This window comes from Prinia subflava, chromosome 21 (genome assembly GCF_021018805.1).
Source record: "Prinia subflava isolate CZ2003 ecotype Zambia chromosome 21, Cam_Psub_1.2, whole genome shotgun sequence".
Lineage (NCBI taxonomy): Eukaryota > Metazoa > Chordata > Aves > Passeriformes > Cisticolidae > Prinia > Prinia subflava.
Window position 1 is genome coordinate 6,556,217 of NC_086267.1, and position 18,501 is coordinate 6,574,717.

General features: G+C 57.8%; 1 protein-coding gene across 1 annotated transcript; it reads left to right on the forward strand.

The window, feature by feature from the left end:
* The first annotated feature begins 16,096 nt into the window (after positions 1–16,096).
* On the forward strand, positions 16,097–18,299 carry HES4 (hes family bHLH transcription factor 4). The gene is given in 5 exon segments (XM_063417076.1): positions 16,097–16,286; positions 16,475–16,570; positions 16,654–16,741; positions 17,279–17,521; positions 17,524–18,299. Coding segments are annotated over 5 exon segments (882 nt in total). The 5' UTR covers positions 16,097–16,175; the 3' UTR covers positions 17,868–18,299.
* The last annotated feature ends 202 nt before the right edge of the window (positions 18,300–18,501 follow it).

Sequence of the window (18,501 nt, forward strand, 5' to 3'; positions counted from 1 at the left end):
AAGCATCAAAGGGAATCCAACGAGACTTAATTGAAGGGCTGGAGCGTTAAATAAGGAGCGCCGGGCTTGCGTGGAACGCCGGCTTCTTCCCGTCAGGAAAACCGCGGGGACGCTCCCCAGGAAACCCAGGGACGGCCCCTCCCTGTCCCCAAAAACAGCGACGACAGCAAAACCCTGGACCCAAACATCTCGCACCAAAGGGCGGCAGGTCCCGGCGGGCACGGCCGCTCCCGGCGCTCCCAGCGGCTCTGGGGTGGGTGAGGGATGTGGGCAGCACATCCCGGCGGGGTTTTCCCGGATTTCTGCAGTTTCTGGGATGGGGGAAGCGCCCTCAGCTCGCTCTGCAGGTGACAGAGGGTGGGAAGGGCTGTGACCAAGGCCAGGATTGCTCCAGGGGTGCCGGGGTTCCGCAGGGCAGGGAGCTCGGGAGGAGGAACCCGGGACTGGAGACACCAAACTCTGGGAATGGCTGGGAGGGAAGGGCCAGGCCGGGCTCCAGAGGGCTCCAGGACAACCCCAACAGGAGCAGGAGCAGGGACAGGAGCGGGGAGCGAGGCCGGGCTGGAGCTGGGAGCAACTGGGGACAGTGGGATGGGATGGGATGGGATGGGATGGGATGGGATGGGATGGGATGGGATGGGATGGGATGGGATGGGATGGGATGGGATGGGATGGGATGGGATGGGATGGGATGGGATGGGATGGGCCGGGCCTTAAGGTCCCTCCCACCCACCCCAAACCCATCAGGGATTCCGGGATTCCATGGCTTGGGCTGGATCAGTTGTGGCAGACAAGGCCCCGGTGCCCTCCCAGATCTCTGGGGTGCCCAATCAAGATCCCAGTCCCTCCCTGACCTTTGGGGTGCCCAATCAAGATCCCAATCTCCTTTTTGATCCCTTGGGTGCCTCAACAAGATCCCAATCTCCTCCCTGATCCCTTGGAAATGTCTCTGGAGAGCCTCTGCCCTCCCCAGAGCCCTGGGAAAGGGAAAGGAGCAGCCGAGCTGGGCCAGACGTGGGGCAGGTCCTCGCTGGCCCCGGGCAAAGCCGGCCCCGATGAAAGGAGCCCCCAATTTACCGGGATGAGACAACCCCGGTGAGTTATGGCCGGGTTTGGAGGGGCAGGGGAATGGGGAGGGGAGGCAGCCCGGCCCCGGGCAGGCTCCGTGTCTGCCCTGCCCCACGGCTGCCACTCATCCATCACCGATCAAGGGAAGCCCCTGCAGGTTGTTTTAAACCAGCGCCAGCGGGAGCTCGGGCTAATGAGTAAAATCTGAGCATTCCTCAAATTTCCCATCCATCCCCAGAGCGGGAGGGGGAGGAGGACAAAAAAAATCTCTGTGGAGAGGGGCTGATCCTGAGGGAGGGACAAAACACTCGGGCCAGGAATGGGGAGCTGATCCAGACTGGATCCACTGGAGTGGGAAAGTTCTCCTCGAGATGAGGACACAAACCCTTCCCTGTCCCTTCCTTCTGGAATCCAGAATTCCCTGAGCCCTGAAATCCAATGGAGTGGGAAATTTCTCCTCCAGATGAGGACACAAACCTTTCCCTGTCCTTTCTATCTGGAATCCAGAATTCCCTGAGCCCTGGAATCCAATGGGGTGGCCAAAATCTCCTCAAGATATGGGCAAAAATCCTTCCCTGTCCCTTCCCTCTGGAGTCCAGAATTCTCTGAGCTCTGAAATCCAATAGGGTGGCAAAAATCTCCTCAAGATATGGACACAAATCCTTCCCTGTCCCTTCCCTCTGCAATCCAGAATTCCCTTAGCCCTGAAATCCAATGGAGTGGGAAATTTCTCCTCCAGAGGACACAAACACTTCCCTGTCCTTTCCCTCTGGAGTCCAGAATTCCCTGAGCCCTGAAATCCAATGGGGTGGGAAATTTCTCCTCCTGATAAGGACACAAACCCTTTTTTGTCCTTTCCCTCTGGAATCCAGACTTCCCTGAGCTCTGAAATCCAGCTGGGAGGTGACTGGGCCACACCAAGGTGGGAGCAGATGCTCGGTGCCAGCTCCTTTATCCCCCTTGGAATTCCCACCCCAGCTCCAGGCTGGGGGCTCAGGGCAGAAGGGGGCCAGGGAAACAGCCCCATTCCAGGGTATTCCGTGATTTTCCCTGGAGATTTCTTCCTCCAGGAAGAGCCTGTCCAGCACCCGCCTCACCCACGGCAAAGCCAACAAAATCCCCTCTTCCACCTCTCCAGAGCTCTCCAAAGGGGCTGCACAGGAGGGGAAAAGTCGTTAAAATATATCCAGAAAAAAGGTTTTAAAAAGGAATTTTGAAGATGAGAGAAGAGGGAGAATAACCAGCCCTGGTCAGGGCAATCCCAGTGCTCCGAGCCTGCCTCTGCCAAGGACACGCCAAACTCTGTGGGATCCTGGAGCTGTGGGATCCTGGGAGAGCTTTAGGGGATCCCAGAGAGGATTCCTGGGGGTTCCATGCCTGGCCAGCCCCGGGGGAGGCTGCGGGCAGCCAGCAGTGCCCACAGGTCCCTTCCATAGGAAATCCCGAGATTTTGGGGATGGGAAGGGCTGAAGCAAACCTGGCTTCACACCTCACCTCAGAGCTGTTGGTTCTGTTTGTCCTCCCTGCTTGAAATCCCTGATTTTATTATTTTTTTTAAAGAAGAAAATATAAGAACTTATCAATAATAAGTGCCCAGCTTTTTTTTTTCTTTTTTTTTTCTTTTTTTTTTTCTTTTTTTTTTTTTCTTTCTTTTTTTTTTTTTTTCCCCCATTAATTAAACCAGCCCAGGGTTCCCTTCCCCGCCATCTCCTCCCTCCTCTGTGCTCCCTCGCCCTCTCCCCCCTCGGGATTTTAATTACATTCATCCATTTCCACTCACTGCCTCTGTCACGGGCTGTAATTACGGGCTGGGAAGCGCCGCTGCCTCTGCCTGAGCGGATTAAGGGATCCTCGGGCGCCTTTTTCCCAGCGCTGGTGCCAGGTACCTGCCCGGAGCTGACAGATGGGCAGGGGCCGCTGATTGCCCCTAATGAGCTGCCACAAACCCGGGGATGGTTTCGGGTGGTTCCAAACGGCCCCGGATTCCCCGGGGAAGGGAGGTGGGAATGGGCGATCCCGGGGGTTCAGGGGAGTGCGGGTTGTTCAGCTCCGGAGCTCCCCCAGCTCGGATCAGGAGCTCTCCGGCTTTAAATCCACGTGGGAGGAGATCCAGAGCTCCTTTTCCTTCCCAGGGAATTGGGCATGAGGGTGATGCCACAAAAAACCAGCCCAATCCTACAAAAAAACCAACACAATCCCAACAAAAAATGGCCCAATCCCACAAAAAAGTCTCAACCCTACAAAAAATTGGCCCAACCCCACAAAAAACCAACTCAATCCCACAAAAAAAATTTCCAATCCCACAAAAACCAACCCAATCACACAAAAACCAACTCAATCCCACAAAAAACCAACTCAATCCCACAAAAACCCAATCCAATCCCACAAAAACCCAATCCAATCCCACAAAAAAACAGCCCCACCACGAAACTCAGGCCAGAGCAGTGAGAGGGAGCCCTGAGTGGGCACCGGGGGGTGCCAGGGGATGGAGGAGAGGCACAAATTCCCGACAATTCCAGGCACAAATTCCCGACAATTCCAGGCACAGATTCCCAGAGCCCCACCCCGGGCACGGAAAAGGAAAATCCCGGGCTTTGAGTGGATCCCCATCCATGGAAAAGGACCTTGAGTGCCCTGAGCTCCTCACGAGGTGTCGGTGGAGCCGGGATCTCCCTCTGGCATTCCCGGGTTTTACCTCTGGGAATGATTTCGGTGGGAATTTGGGAATCCCGGGCTCCAGCTGCTCACCAGTTTGGGAGGCCCAGCCCAGTTTTTTTCCCCCGGTGTCCAGAGGGGTTTGGGGCCGCTCCTGGAGCAGCAGGAAGGGCCCTGCCAGGACCTTTCCTCCTGATTGTCACCCCTGGGGCTCGGCCAAACCCCAGCCCCGCTGGTGGGATAATCCCACCTACCAATTCCATGGATTTTCCAGAGGGATCGCCTGGAAAAGGAGAGAAATCCCTGCGCTCTCCAGGGCCCCTGGGCAGCCAAAAACTCCCTGTGGGGACACGAAATGTCCCGGGGAACCCAAGGGGAATTAAAGACCCACAGCAGAGGAAGGGAACCGGCCCTGCCTGCCTGACCCCAACCCAGCTTGGGGGGATTTTATTTCCCTTCCAGAGCCCTCGGGGCGGCTCTGGGGCAGCTGTGACAGCACCCGGGGGCTGCCGGGGCCGGGGCAGCCGAGGAAAGGTGAATCCGGGGGGATTCCGGCCTGTCCCCGCCGCCTGCTCGTTAAAAGCCGAGGTTTGCAGGTCCCCTTGGAAGTGTTTATCCATTATTGAAAATCCCATATGCTCCACGTCCGGGAAGATCAGCGCTCAGGCGCGAGAGAAGCGGCGTCCATTCATTGTTCTCATCCCTCTCTCCCTCCCTGCCCCTCCCGGGGTTTTTAATTACATCCATCACTCCCACCCCTCTGGAGGAGGCGGCTCCGAGACCCCAGCCCAGCAATTCCCGGTTTTTACCCCTCCTTGGAAAGGGAAGCGATTGTTTCTCTCCCCTCACATGGGTCCTGCAGAGAGAGAGACGCGCAGCAGCCGCTGTGAAATTTCAGCCGGGATTGGAATTTATTTTAAGGCGCCGGCCTTTAAATTTTTCATTAAACCTTTTCTCCCCCTGCCGCGGCGTGGGAAGCCGGGGAAGGTGGTGTTGATGTTGGGAGAGGATGGAGGAGTTCACAGCACACCCGGGGAAAAACCTGCAGCTTCCCAAGCCCCTGGATTTCCAAATGCCACATCCCCAAGCCCCTGGAATTCCAAACGCCACATCCCCAAGCCCCTGGAATTCCAAATGCCACCTCCCCAAGCCCCTGGATTTCCAAACGCCACATCCCCAAGCCCCTGGAATTCCAAACGCCACCTCCCCAAGCCCCTGGATTTCCAAACGCCACATCCCCAAGCCCCTGGATTTCCAAACGCCACCTGCCAAGCCCCTGGAATTCCAAATGTCACCTCCCCAAGCCCCTGGAATTCCAAATGCCACCTCCCCAAGCCCCTGGAATTCCAAATGTCACCTCCCCAAGCTCCTGGAATTCCAAATGCCACCTCCCAAGCCCCTGGAATTCCAAATGCCACCTCCCAAGCCCCTGGAATTCCAAACGCCACCCGATCCTGGAGTCCTGCGCTGCCCTTCCAGGGGCTGGCCCCGAGCCCGGGGAGCTGAGCCCGGGGGAGCCCCCGAGAGCTCCGGGCAGAGCCTTGGGGCTCTGCCGGCTCCAGGGAGCGCCGGGAGCGCCCCGGGAAGGGCCGGGGGGGCTGTGGAGGGAGCTCGGCTGGAGCTCGGGTGGCCCAGCCGGGGTTTGAACGTGTGGGGCGGCCCCGGGGAAGGAGAAGCCTGCAGGAAACTCGGAGGGGATGGAACCACCTGGAGGGGATGGAAAGGCCTGGAGGGGATGGAACGGCCTGGAGGGGATGGAAAGGCCTGGAGGGGATGGAACCGCCTGGAGGGGATGGAACGGCCTGGAGGGGATGGAACCGCCTGGAGGGGATGGTCCTTCTTCTCCCCCCAGCTCCTGCTGCATTTCCCATCCTCTTCCTGCTGCATTTCCTGCCCTATTCCTGCTGCATTTCCCATCCTGTCCCTGCTGCATTTCCCATCCTGTCCCTGCTGCATTTCCCACCCTGTTCCTGCTGCATTTCCCATCCTGTCCCTGCTGCATTTCCCATCCTGTCCCTGCTGCATTTCCCTCCCTGTTCCTGCTGCATTTCCCTCCCTGTTCCTGCTGCATTTCCCACCCTGTTCCTGCTGCATTTCCCACCCTGTTCCTGCTGCATTTCCCATCCTGATCCTGCTGCATTTCCCATCCATCTCCTGCTGCATTTCCCATGCTGTTCCTGCTGCATTTCCTGCCCTATTCCTGCTGCATTTCCCATCCTGTTCCTGCTGCATTTCCCATCCATCTCCTGCTGCATTTCCCATCCATCTCCTGCTGCATTTCCCACCCATCTCCTGCTGCATTTCCCATCCATCTCCTGCTGCATTTCCCATCCATCTCCTGCTGCATTTCCCATCCTGTCCCTGCTGCATTTCCCTCCCCGTTCCTGCTGCATTTCCCATCCTCTTCCTGCTGCATTTCCCATCCTGTCCCTGCTGCATTTCCCATCCTGTCCCTGCTGCATTTCCCGCCCTGTCCCTGCTGCATTTCCCATCCTGTTCCTGCTGCATTTCCCATCCATCTCCTGCTGCATTTCCCATCCTCTTCCTGCTGCATTTCCCATCCTGTCCCTGCTGCATTTCCCATCCTGTTCCTGCTGCATTTCCCATCCATCTCCTGCTGCATTTCCCATCCATCTCCTGCTGCATTTCCCATCCCGTTCCTGCTGCATTTCCCGGCTCCGTGAGTGTCCCCCCATCCCAGGATCACACTTTTCACACTTTTCACACTTTTCACACTTTTTACACTTTTCACACTTTTCACACTTTCCCCATACCCAGATCCCAAACATCCATCCCGACCACACTTCCAGGCTTTCACCCCAAAACATTCCCCAAATTCCCAGGGCTCCCATCCCATTCCAGCCCCAGCTTTCCACACCCCAGGCCCAGTTCCCATTTTTTTTCCCCAGCTCCAGGTTTAATCCCGGCTCCCCCCGTGTTTAACGCGCAGCAGAGAGGTGTCTCATTAATTGATTAATTATTCATGGGGCGCCAGACGGGCAGGCAGGGCGCAGCCGGGAGGAGCCGGCTCCCCCCGCCTTCCCAGCCTCTCCTGATGTCACCGCCACGTTGTCACCAGTTGTCACCGGCCACCTGCTCGGGACCGGGCCATCCTTGTTAAAATCCCAATTAGCATATAATGAGCTGGGGACAAATCCTGGCTTCCCCAAGCCCCCATTCCTTTTCTTTCCCTGATTTTATTATTATTTTTTTAATTTGTTTGTTTGTTTGGATTTTTTTCTTTTTCTTTTTCCTTTTTTCCTTTTTATCTTTTTTCCTTTTTCCTTTTTTCCTTTTCCTTTTTCTTTTTCCTTTTTCCCTTTTTCTTTTTCTTTTTTCCTTTTTCCCTTTTTCTTTTTTCTTTTTTCCTTTTTCCTTTTTCCCTTTTCCCTTTTTCTTTTTATTTTTTCCTTTTTCCTTTTTCCTTTTTCCTTTTTCCTTTTTCCTTTTTCCTTTTTCCTTTTTCCTTTTTCCTTTTTCCTTTTTTTAAACAGAGGTTTCCAGGTTGTTAAAACTCGGGGCCAAAGCCAGGCTGTGGATCCAGGATCACATCCCAGCCCGTGGGGACCCTCTGGATTAACCAGGCAGCTCCAAATCCTGGAGTTTTTGCCTTGTTCCCCTCGGTTCTCCCCTGGCTGTTTGATGGGAGGGGCAAAGGACAGGTCCCAAAGCGTGACCCAGCACATGGAGAACTGCAGGGTGTGAACAAACCGGGCTTTTCCACAAAAAAATCAAATTTAGGCCCAGAATGAAACGTCCTGGCTGCTCGGGAATTCCATTCCCTCTTCCCGCGGGTGCTCCCAATGCCTCAGTGCGCGGCTTTAAAGGAATTTCTCCCCTCTTTTGGATTAGTGACCCGTTCTAAGAGCCCCTCATCGCCCGCTCTCGGAGGCCCCACGGCACCGAGCTCACAAAGGGGCTGAGCCGGAGATGAAGAGTTTACAAAAAGTTTGGAGGAAGCCGTGGAGTCCTTTTAAAAGAGAATAAACTGCCACTGCTGTGTCTGGGTTGAGTTAATCTGATTAGGCCAAGCTCATCAACGGCCCCAGTGAAAGGAATGAGGCAGGGGGGGAAAGTTGTGGACAGGGCCTGGAAAAAAAAGGAAAAAAACACATTTAAAAGAAAAAACAGGGATCTTTTTAGCGGGGAAGTCAAACAAACCCCATTGTGGGGGAGCACGCTGGCCTGCAGATGGCAAAATGACAAATCTGCTCCAAGGAAAGCAAATAGCGGGGATGGCTTTTTTCCTTTTTTCTCCCCTCCCTCCCTCCCTTTCCCCAGGTGTGGGAACAGAGACTTGAGGAGATGAAGGGAAACCCTCAGGAAAAGGGGCTGGGAAATGTCCCCGATGGCAGAGGGGGTGTTTGGGTGGCACAGAGGACGGGGTTCACCTGCTCTGCGGGAAAACTTGAGGGCTGGAAGGATTTTCGTGAGGTTTTTGTGCCCCTGTGTCCCTTAGGGACCATCAGAGGGCTGCCCCAAACCCCGGCAGCAGCAGCAGCACAGGAGAAACCAACCCTCAGCCAGGAGGGGCTGAACCCCTCGGGACAGGGCACAGTGTCGTGGTTAGGGGGGGAGGTGAATTCTTCCAGGGGGATGTAGGCAGTCCAATCAGTAATCAGCTTTTCTGCTAGCACCTGGGTTGGTCACTCGGGAGTTTGGACACGCCTCTGAGGACACAAAGAGTTAAAAGCAGGAGTCTGAGGGGCTCGGCCTCTTTTCAGATCTGGGTGTCAACAGAGAGATGTCTCAAGTCTCCTTCCCCGCCTGGCCACGAGGCTGAGTGGGGGAGGGGAAACACGTGGTCGGCTCAGGTAAGCCGGAGCCCCCCCGGGGGTGGGGAGAAGAGAAGAGACAGAACTAGAACTGAGCTGCCCCGTCTAAAATGGAAGGGTAGAAAACTGTGGAAGTGCCTTCTGTGTGTGCTCACCCCCCTCCTCCCCCCCTAAACTCCAGGAGAAGGTGCTCAGCCATGTGGGGGGTTGCCGAGCCTGGGAGTGCCTCGCTTGCAGCACCCTGCCGAGAAGAAACTGTTAACCCTTGCTTAGCAGAAAAAAACTTTTCTTAGACATTGATTCTCATGACTAGTAGTTTTCAGAGAGAGGGAAGCGGCCTGGGACCGAGATGATAAAGCATGATTAAAAAGAACTCGATAGAAGAATGAGAAGAGTAGCTTTAGAGTTGAACTTTTCTTACATAATGTCAGCCATGGACTGAACTTGAGTCTCTTTTGAACATAAACTACATTTTTGGGTAGATGCAGCTGCCCCTTGCTTTTGCTACAGTGACTGGCACTTGAAGAATTGGAGCGAGCAGAGAAAAGAAGGGGAGAGTGAGGTAGTGCCCTCTGCCCTCAGGGCAGACCTGCTCCTAGAACCCCGGCCCCTGGGTGAAAAAAAGAGAGCTCAGCATACAGCATCTTTAAAAAGCCCTGTATGTAGTTTTGGCCTATGAGACAACAGTGAGAGCGCTAGACATAAGAAAAAGAGAGTGTCACCTTAGCAGACTTCTCCGGGCGGTGCTATAGGTGACATGAAAACATATAAAGAGTAGACCCGTGTTTTCTGAGGAACAGTCTGTAGTGCGAGAGAGACTCCTCTCTCCCTTGCTGAATTGAAGATTAGTTTGTTTTTAAGTGGTGATTGTTTGATCTAAAACCCAGGGGTTAGTCTGTGAAGAGTGATGAGTAGGGAAGTAGAAACTGGAAGAAGAAATGTTCTAAGAAGTTTTTATTTCTGTCTCTGTGTGTGTTTAAGAGTATTTCTGTCCCTGTTCTTATGTAATTAATAAAGTTTTAGTAGGTTTTTTTTGTTTTCAAAATTTAAGCCTGCTCTGCTCTGTTCCTGATCACATCCCACAGGAGTTGTTAGAGAAAAAAACATATATTCATGAGTGCACTAACATCTGGCCAGTGCTAACCCATGACACACAGAAAAGACCCAAATATTTTATTTTTACCACCTCACTGTGGCATTTTTATTGAGTTCTGATCAAACCCCCTCCCTCAAATCCCTGCCTGGCCCATCCCCAGCACCACCAGCACCTCCTGGGGGATTTTGCCCTCTGCATTTGGAGCTGGGCTTTAACTCCTGGGATAACTGAGAGCAGCAGCAGTGCCAGGAGGACCCAACCCTGAGCCAGGAGAGGCTGAACCCCTCGGGACAGGGCACAGAAAAGGCCCAAATATTTTATCTTTACCACCTCATGGTGGCACTTTTATTGAGCACCGATCCCTCAAATCCCAGCCTGGCCCACCCAGCACCTCCCAGGGGGATTTTCCCCTCTGCATCCAGAGCTGGACTTTAATAATTGAGAGCAGCACCAGTGCCAGGCGTGGGAGGTTTTCTGCCCCAGGCCGCCTCACACCGCCCTCACTGACTCCATTTTCTGCCCCCTGACCCAGGCTCGACCCCTTTTCTCAGCCCCCAAAGGAACGGGACCCCCAGGAAGGGACCCCTGGGTGGGAGGACGGAGTTTGAACCGTGGAAAACCCCAGCACGAGGCGGCCCCGCTCCCTCTTCCCGTCCTTTCAAGATGTTTTCCAGGGAAGGGAAAGTCAGCAGATCCGTGCTGGGGCAGGGTTTTTCGGCGCTGGCAGAAGAAGGGAACATCTGTCTCAATCAGCTGAGCTATTCTGTGCGCCGGCTCCTCCTCAGCTCTCAGCACCCGGGGAGACAAAAACCGGGGTGAAATCTTCCCAAAGGGGGTTTTGTCTGGGCTGCCGCAATTTCCTTTGAGGAAAATTTCCAAGGGCGGGGAAAGGAGGAAAAGAGGGGAGAAAAGAAATTAAAGCCCATTTGCTTCCTGGTGAAAAAGAGTAAAAAAACCCCAAAAAATAAAAAAGGAAAATTCAAAATCTCCGTTTCTAGCGGGGCGAGATCCCCGCCGCTCCCAGCTCTCCAAAGGACGCCCCTGCAGCAGCGGGATGAAGAGGAGGTGATGAGTGCAGGCAGGAATTTTTTTCTTGGAAATGTCTCCTCCTTCAGCTGGAAGAGCCTGAGAGCTCCTGGGTTTGCAGGATTTTGCTCCGTGGCGGAGCAGCCGTGCTGGGCACGGGGGACGTGCCCGGTCTGGGGCTCCTGGAACCCCGAGGGAGGCTCAGGAATGAGGGAGACCCTTGGCACAGCTCGGGGAGCGCTCAGAGATCCCGGGAATCAGGGAATTGTGGAATTTCAAAGGTTGGAAAAGGCCTCAAGGCCCTCAGTGCGGCACCGCCACCCTGCCCACGGTGTCCTGGAGCCACATCCACGAGATTCCGGAACAATCCCAGGGACGGGGGCTCCCCCAGTGCCCATTTTGATGTTCACAGCCCTTTCCAGGAGGGCTTTTTTACCAAAATCACATCTAAATAAAAGAAGGAAGAGCCTCAGGTTTGTGAGGCCTGGTCTCAGCTCCGCAGCTTTTGACACCTGGAAAAATCCAGATTTTGGGGAACGGGGAGGGGCTGGGCTGGAGCTGGAGCCTGCAGGGATTTTCCCTGGCCTGGTGCTTTGGAAATGTCCCCAGCTGGCTCTGGAGGGACGGGAGACGCCGAGCACAGCGGGGATGGGGCAGACCAGGACACAAAAACTTCCCCGCTTTTCCCCACGCCCCTTCCAGGCTTGTTTTTTTTTTTTTGGAGGGGGAGGATTTTTGGCTGCCACATGACCCCCCCCGCTAATTAATTTCATCTGATTAGAGCTGGAAACTCCGCTGGGACAAAAGAGGCCCCGGGAGGTTTTGAGCCGGGGATGCTCGGGGGCCGGAGGCTGCGCTGTAATTTGTTCCCCATTATGGACCGGCCAAAAAAAAAAAAGAAAAAAGAAGAAAACAAACCCTCCTCGCGAGCTGCCAGCCCTTAACGTCTTCATTTGTGCCGCAGCGTTCCCTGTGACACATCCCGAGGTGACGGATGGGATCAAGGCCGGGGAAATCCCGGCGGGATTAGAGCGCGATCCCTGCGCAAACAGCGCGGAGAGGCCCCAGCTGGCCCCGACAATGCCCCGGGCAAACAGCGCCGGGAGGGGCCGGGGACAGGCGACAAAACCCCCGCGCTGCCCCTCCCCGGCACCTTTCATCAGCCTCTTCCCCCTCTCGGCCGCTTTTCAGCGGCTTTTCCGAATTTCCAGCGGGCTGGGTGTAATAAAACGGGGTTTAGGGATGAAAGGAGCGGGGATGCGGCGGGGACGGCGACAAGAGGGGACGGCCACCAGCGCTCGGTGCCCTCGGCCCCGATGTCGGGATTAACAACCCCTCTCACACCGCCACAATTCAAAGCTTTTAAGCTGTTTTTATTTAAAAACGCGCCGTGTGTGCACACCAGGGGTTTGTCGGCTCTTTTTTTTTTTTAATTATTTTTTTTAAGGGATGAAGATTAAATATATAGGCCATGCCCAGAGAGGAATCGCAGGGACTTTGCACATAAGCCCTAAGAAGGAGAAATCCCAAGTCTCCATGCAGAGGTTGTTTAAAGGCTTCACTGCCCAGCACAGGCTGGAAAATCCGAATTATCCCGAGCTGGGCAGCACCAGGCAGGGATGGCAGGGGAGGAGGGTGCAGTAACTGCAGTTCCAGCTGCAGGGGGAGGAATGCAGCGGGATAAACGCCAGGATCTGCCAGGCCTGGCGTTTGTTTCCTTGGCACCTCCCGTGGACCTTGCCCGGGCGATAAAATAAATGGGAAAGAGATGTGAAATGTGGGCTGGGCTGGGGAAAAGCGGCTCAGAGGAGGAAGAACCTCGGGGAGAGGGAGGCTCTGTCCCACCCTGACACCCCGGCACCCCCATCTCCCCAGCACCCCGCGAAATTCCCGGGGGTTCCGCAGGTCCCGATGGATCTTCCCCACCTCCTCGCTCCCAAAATGCCATCAGGGAATTTTCGGGGCTCCTCCCGGGGCCGAGGGGAGTTTTGCAGCCGCAGGGGTGGGAGGTTTGGGCGGGCACAGCTGGAGCAGCCCCCGGAGCATGGCAGGGCCGTGTTTGTGTCCCCATCCCGTCCCCATCGATGGCTTCAGGTGCCACCAGAAGGGTGAAAAACCCCGGAGAAAGGGAAACAGCCCTGGGGGGATAAAACAACAAAATCAAAATCCCGAAAGCCGATCCTGGGGGAGGACAGAGCCCCTCATTCCCAGAATTGAAGGAAAGGAGATTTCCCCGCGTTTCCCCGAGCTCTGGAAGCTGAAGAGGGTGGGAACAGGAGGAGCGGGGCTGGCAGCGATGTCAGGGGTTCAGAATGGGAGCAATTCCCACGAGTTATCCCACGGAATTCCCTCTGGAGAGGAATTCTGAATTCTGTGCTGCTCCCGGCCTGGGAATTGCACCCCTTGATGAGGATTCTGCTGAAATCCTCCATTCATGACTCTTTTTTTTTTTTTTTTTTTTTTTTTTAGTGTAATTATGTAATTAATGTGTTCAGAACGAGCTGCCAAGGGAGGGACTTTTTCTTTTCTTATTTTTATTTTTATTATTATGATGATGGCTTATTTCCTCCCAGGATTTTTACAGCCTCCCTTATTTTCAGGGGGATTGCACAAGGGGCTGTTGTTCCGCAGTTTATTGCTCTCAGAAGGAAACTGAGCCCTGAACCTTTGCAACGACGCTCCAAAAAGCCCTTTAATAACATTTATTCCTCCCCAGGGACACAACCTGCACCCTTTTTCCAGAGCAATGGGCTCCACTTTGTTGCCTTTTAGACTCCTCCAGAAAAACAACACCTCCCACGCAGCAAAAATCATAATTCAGCCCGGAATTGCCGTTCCTGTGGTCACGTGTGCCTCGGGGAGAGAGAGGAAAAGGCTCCTGAAATAAATGAATTCTCCTGGAGCCTTTGATGTCTGCGGGAGGATGGTGCCGCTTCCTCCAGCGCGGCTGCCTTGGGTGTTCTTGGCAGCCTGGATGTGGCAAAGCACCTGGAATTGCTCCGGAGATGAAAGGCCCGGGATCTGATCAGCCGGGAGAATGGGAATACTTCCAAGTGCTTTTCTTTCCCTCTTTTCCATCTTCTTTCCCCATCTTTTTTCCATTTTTTACCCCCTTTTCTTTCCTTTTCCCCCATCTTTTTTCTCATCCTTTTCCTTTTCCTTTTTCCCTTCCCTTCCCTTCCCTTCCCTTCCCTTCCCTTCCCTTCCCTTCCCTTCCCTTCCCTTCCCTTCCCTTCCCTTCCCTTCCCTTCCCTTCCCTTCCCTTCCCTTCCCTTCCCTTCCCTTCCCTTCCCTTCCCTTCCCTTCCCTTCCCTTCCCTTCCCTTCCCCTCCCCTCCCTCCCCTTTCCCCCGGGAATGATTCATGGCAGTGAATTAAGTGCAAAGCAGGAGCCAGGCCAACAATGGGATTAAATTCCACGTGTGGTTTCCTTCTCCTCCCAAAGAATTCCCACAAACTCAGCCGGGTCGCCCTCAGGTTTCAGGGGCAGAACCGGGCGCGTTTTCCAGAGAGTTTCCGAAAAACCTGGATTTTTATCCTTCAGAACGGGTGAGGAGAGAGGGGGAGGAAAAGGAGCAGCGCTTTTCCAGCCGAGGAATCCTCCCGAGCTAATTCCCAATTTATGATTATTAAAAGATTAAAGCCTGCAGCAGCGAGCTTTCACACGAGGGCTGCATTCCCCAAAAAAAGGGCTTTAAACCGGCAGGAGCTCGGAGGCTGCTGAGCGGCGGCGGTGCCACATTAAAGGAATTTCCCTGGGACACGGGAACGGGACCGGGCCGTGCCAGGCGCGGCGGGATCTTGGTGGGCACCGCGACCCCTCAGCCTGGGGAGGTTTTTGGGGTTCCCCAAAGCCCCGCGGGTTTGGGGAGCCGCTGCTCCCGTCCCGAGGGGTTTGTCCGTGGGGGTGGCACGGGAAAACGGGGGGGTGTTGGCACCTCCCGGTGGGCACGGAGCCCTCTCGGAACCAGGCACAAAAACCACCAGAATTGGGGCAGGAGGCCAAGGGACCCCTCGGAGGGGCTGCAGCGGGGACCCTCCAGTGTCACGGAGGGGGGGACAAGTCCCCAGGTCCCCTCGGGCATCCGCGGGGATCACACCCGTGGGGTGGTGACACGGGGGGGTCCTGCTCCTCCCAGGCCGGGTAAACCGGGGGGTCACACCCGTGGGGTGGTGACACGGGGGTCACACCCGTGGGGTGGTGACACGGGGGGGTCACACCCGTGCGGTGGTGACCCGGGGGTGTCCTGCCCCTCCCAGCCCGGCTAAACCCGGGGGGTCGCGGGGCACCGGAGCCTCACCGGGGGTGGGAGGAGGCGCACACCGGGATTTGCTGCGGGAGGGGAGAAGCGGGGGGAAATGGGGGCGAAAGGGGCAGAACGGGGGTCCCACAGGACTGCAGGGGGGTCCTGACCCTTCCTGACCGGAGGAAGAGGGGGGGGGGGCGCGGGGTACCGGGGCACCACCGGGGTGGGAGATGGCGCTGGGAGTTCACCCCCCCCGTACGCATCCCGTTTCCTCCCGCTCCGCCACCGCCGGGATCGGCTTCCCGGGGGCCGGAGGGAGCCGTGGAAGCGGAGGGGGAAGCGGGCGGGCAGGCGGAGGAAGGCGGCAGCCCCGCGGGCGGTGCGGCGGGGCGGCTGCCGCCGGCGGGGCGGGGTTTTCCCATGGAGCCGGGAGCCGGGAGCGCTCCGGCACGTGCTCCAACGGGAAACCGGGCGGGGGGAGAGGGGAGGACTGGGAATGGGACTGGGACTGGAAATGGGAATGGGAGCGGGCAGGGGCGGGGGGAGCGGGGTGGGAACGGGAGCGGGGGGGGGGGGAACTGAACCGTGATTGACAGCGGCGCCCCCGCCGGCCAATGGGAGCGCAGAGCGCCCGCGCGCCCGCCCGCACGCCCCGCCCATTGGCCGCCCGCCGGCCGCGGCCTCGCGTGCCGCGCCAGCCGCCGCCGCCGCCGCCGCCCCCGGGGCCGCCTGTCACAGGGCGGGCGGGCGGGCGGGGAGCGGGGCCGCGGCCGCGGCCAGCGCGGCGGTGCCCGGGGCCGGCCCCGCCCGCGTTCTCCCCTCACACTCCGCCCTTCATTCCCCTCTCCCCGCCCGCACCCCACGTGGCCGCGCTGAGGGGGCGGGCGAGGTGGGCGGGGCGTTCCCCGCGCGCGTGACGGGGCGGGGCGGGGCCTCCCGGGGAAGGGAGGGGGGGGCGGTGAGGAGCGGGCCAATGGGAGCGCGGGACGCGCGGGCGCCGGGCGCGGGCCGGGCGCTGATTGGCTGAGCGCGAGTGTGGGAACGGCGGCGGCGGCGGGTTCACACGAATGGGCGCCGCCGCCGCTGCCGCCGCCGGGCTATAAAGGGGCGCGGGCGAGGGGCGGGGGGGCGCCGCCGCCGCCGCACGCCCCGCGCCCGCCGCACGCGCCCGCGCCCCGCCGCCGCACGCGCCCGCCGTTCGCCCCCTCCGGTCCGTCCCCCCCCCCACACCACCCCCGTTCCGCCCCCTCCCGTTCCGCCCGTCGATCGTCGCTCCGTTTTCCCCCGCTCCGTTTCACCGTCGCCGGCCATGCCCGCCGATACGGGCATGGAGAAACCGACCGCCTCGCCCATCGCCGGCGCGCCCGCCAGCGCCAGCCACACGCCGGACAAGCCGCGGAGCGCCAGCGAGCACCGGAAGGTAAATGGAGGAGGAGGAGGAGGAGGAGGAGGAGGGTGCCGGTCGGGGCGCAGCAGCGGCGGCGGCGGAGCTGGATGGCGGCAAGCCCGCGGCCGTGCTGAGGTCGGTGATGGCCGGGGGCTGGGGGGCGGCGCGGGGGGTCCCCGGGGCTGTGCGGGGGGCGCTGACCGGCTCCGCTCTCCCCGCAGTCGTCCAAGCCCATCATGGAGAAGCGGCGCCGGGCGCGCATCAATGAGAGCCTGGGGCAGCTCAAGACGCTCATCCTGGACGCGCTCAAGAAGGACGTAAGTGGGGCTGCGGGGACACCGGGGACACCGGGGGATGCCCGGCCGCGGGCAGCCCTGACCGAGCCGCTCTTGTCCCGCAGAGCTCGCGGCACTCCAAGCTGGAGAAGGCGGACATCCTGGAGATGACCGTCAAGCACCTGCGGAACCTGCAGCGGGCGCAGATGACCGGTGAGTGCCAGCCCCGGGGGCACCGGGAACGGGGACACGGCACCGGGGATCGGGATCCCGACCGGGGATCGGGGTTGGGCTCTGCACCGGGAGCTGAGGACAAGGGATCGGGGATGGGAGCTGGGGGCAGAGGACGAGCACGGGGATCCGCACCGAAGGCAGGGCACCGGGAACCGGACTGGGGACCGGTGACTGAGGGCGAGAGAACGGGAGCTGGAGACAGAGACCGGGAAGGGGCTCCTCACAGGGAACCGGGCTGGGGATGGGAACCGGGCTCCGCACACACCCGGGCTTAGAGACTGCTGACTGGGGAACCGGGCTTAGGGCCAGAGGACCGGGGAACCGGGCTCCACACCCGGGCTTAGGGCCAGAGGACCGGGGAACCGGGCTCCAGAGCCACGGTTAGGGCAGCGGACAGGGAACCGGGCTCCACACCCGGGCTTAGGGACAGGGAACCGGGCTCCACACCCGGGCTTAGGGACAGGGAACCGGGGCCGGTACTCCGGACCTGCCACTCACCTCCCGCCCCCTCCCCAGCCGCGCTCAGCGCCGACCCCACCGTACTCGGCAAGTACCGGGCCGGCTTCAACGAGTGCATGAACGAGGTGACCCGGTTCCTGTCCACCTGCGAAGGGGTCAACACCGACGTCCGCACGCGGCTCCTGAGCCACCTCTCGGCGTGCCTGGGCCAGATCGTGGCCATGAACTACCCCCCGCCGCCACCGCCGCCGCCGCCCGCCCAGCCCGCACATCTGGCGCAGCAGCCGCTGCACGTCCAGCTGCCCCGGCCGCAGCTGGAGCCGTGCCCGTGCCCTGCAAGCTCAACCCCGCCGAGGCGCTGTCCCCCAAGGTCTACGGCGGTTTCCAGCTGGTGCCGGCCACCGACGGCCAGTTCGCCTTCCTCATCCCCAACCCGGCCTTCCCGCCCGGCTCCGGACCGGTTATTCCTCTCTACGCCAACGCCAACGCGCCGGTGTCGGCGGGCGGCGGCTCGGGGAACGCGGCCGCCACCCCCTCGGCATCGCCGGTGCAAGGCCTGACATCATTTGGGGGCAGCATCGGCCCAGCGTCCCAGGCCGGGAGTCCCATCGGAGAGCGCAGTGAATCCGTCTGGAGGCCCTGGTGACTCCTTCCAGGCGTTCCCCCTCTCCAAAACAACGAAAAAAAACGACAAAACAACCCCTCTCGTTGGCTCCGTTGTATGGAGCCCCTGTTATGTTTTGGGTTTTTTTTTAAAAAAAGCAGATTAAGCAGAAAGGAAGAAAAGGACCTCGCTATGAACGTGCTATTTATTATTTTACAGAGGTTGGGATCTCGACTTGTATTTTTACTCCTTTAAAATGCCTTTATTTGAGATACTTTTTTTTAAAGAAACAAAGAAACAAAAAAAATAATAATGAGAAATAGTTTTGTAACAAATATTGAAAAAAGTTATAATGCCAAAGTTGTTTGTATCCCGTTGGTCTGTGGGTGTGTGCGTGCCTGTGTCGAAGACTTCCAAAAACGAAAAGAGAAAAAAAAATGCAGGTGTTTCAATAAAGGAACTCTTTGAAATAGACTTTTTTTCCCCCACCTTTTCATTTTGTTCGAGAGTGGGCAAGGACCAACTCATCATCTGTGTGCAAAAAAACAAACAAACCAACCAATAGGCCTGGACTTTATTGCCTTATTTAAGGATAATTGGAAGGGATTTGGGTCAGAAATTGGGGGGGAATGATGGGGCTGAGGGGGGGGCTTCAATATCTCCTGAGTTTGGCGGT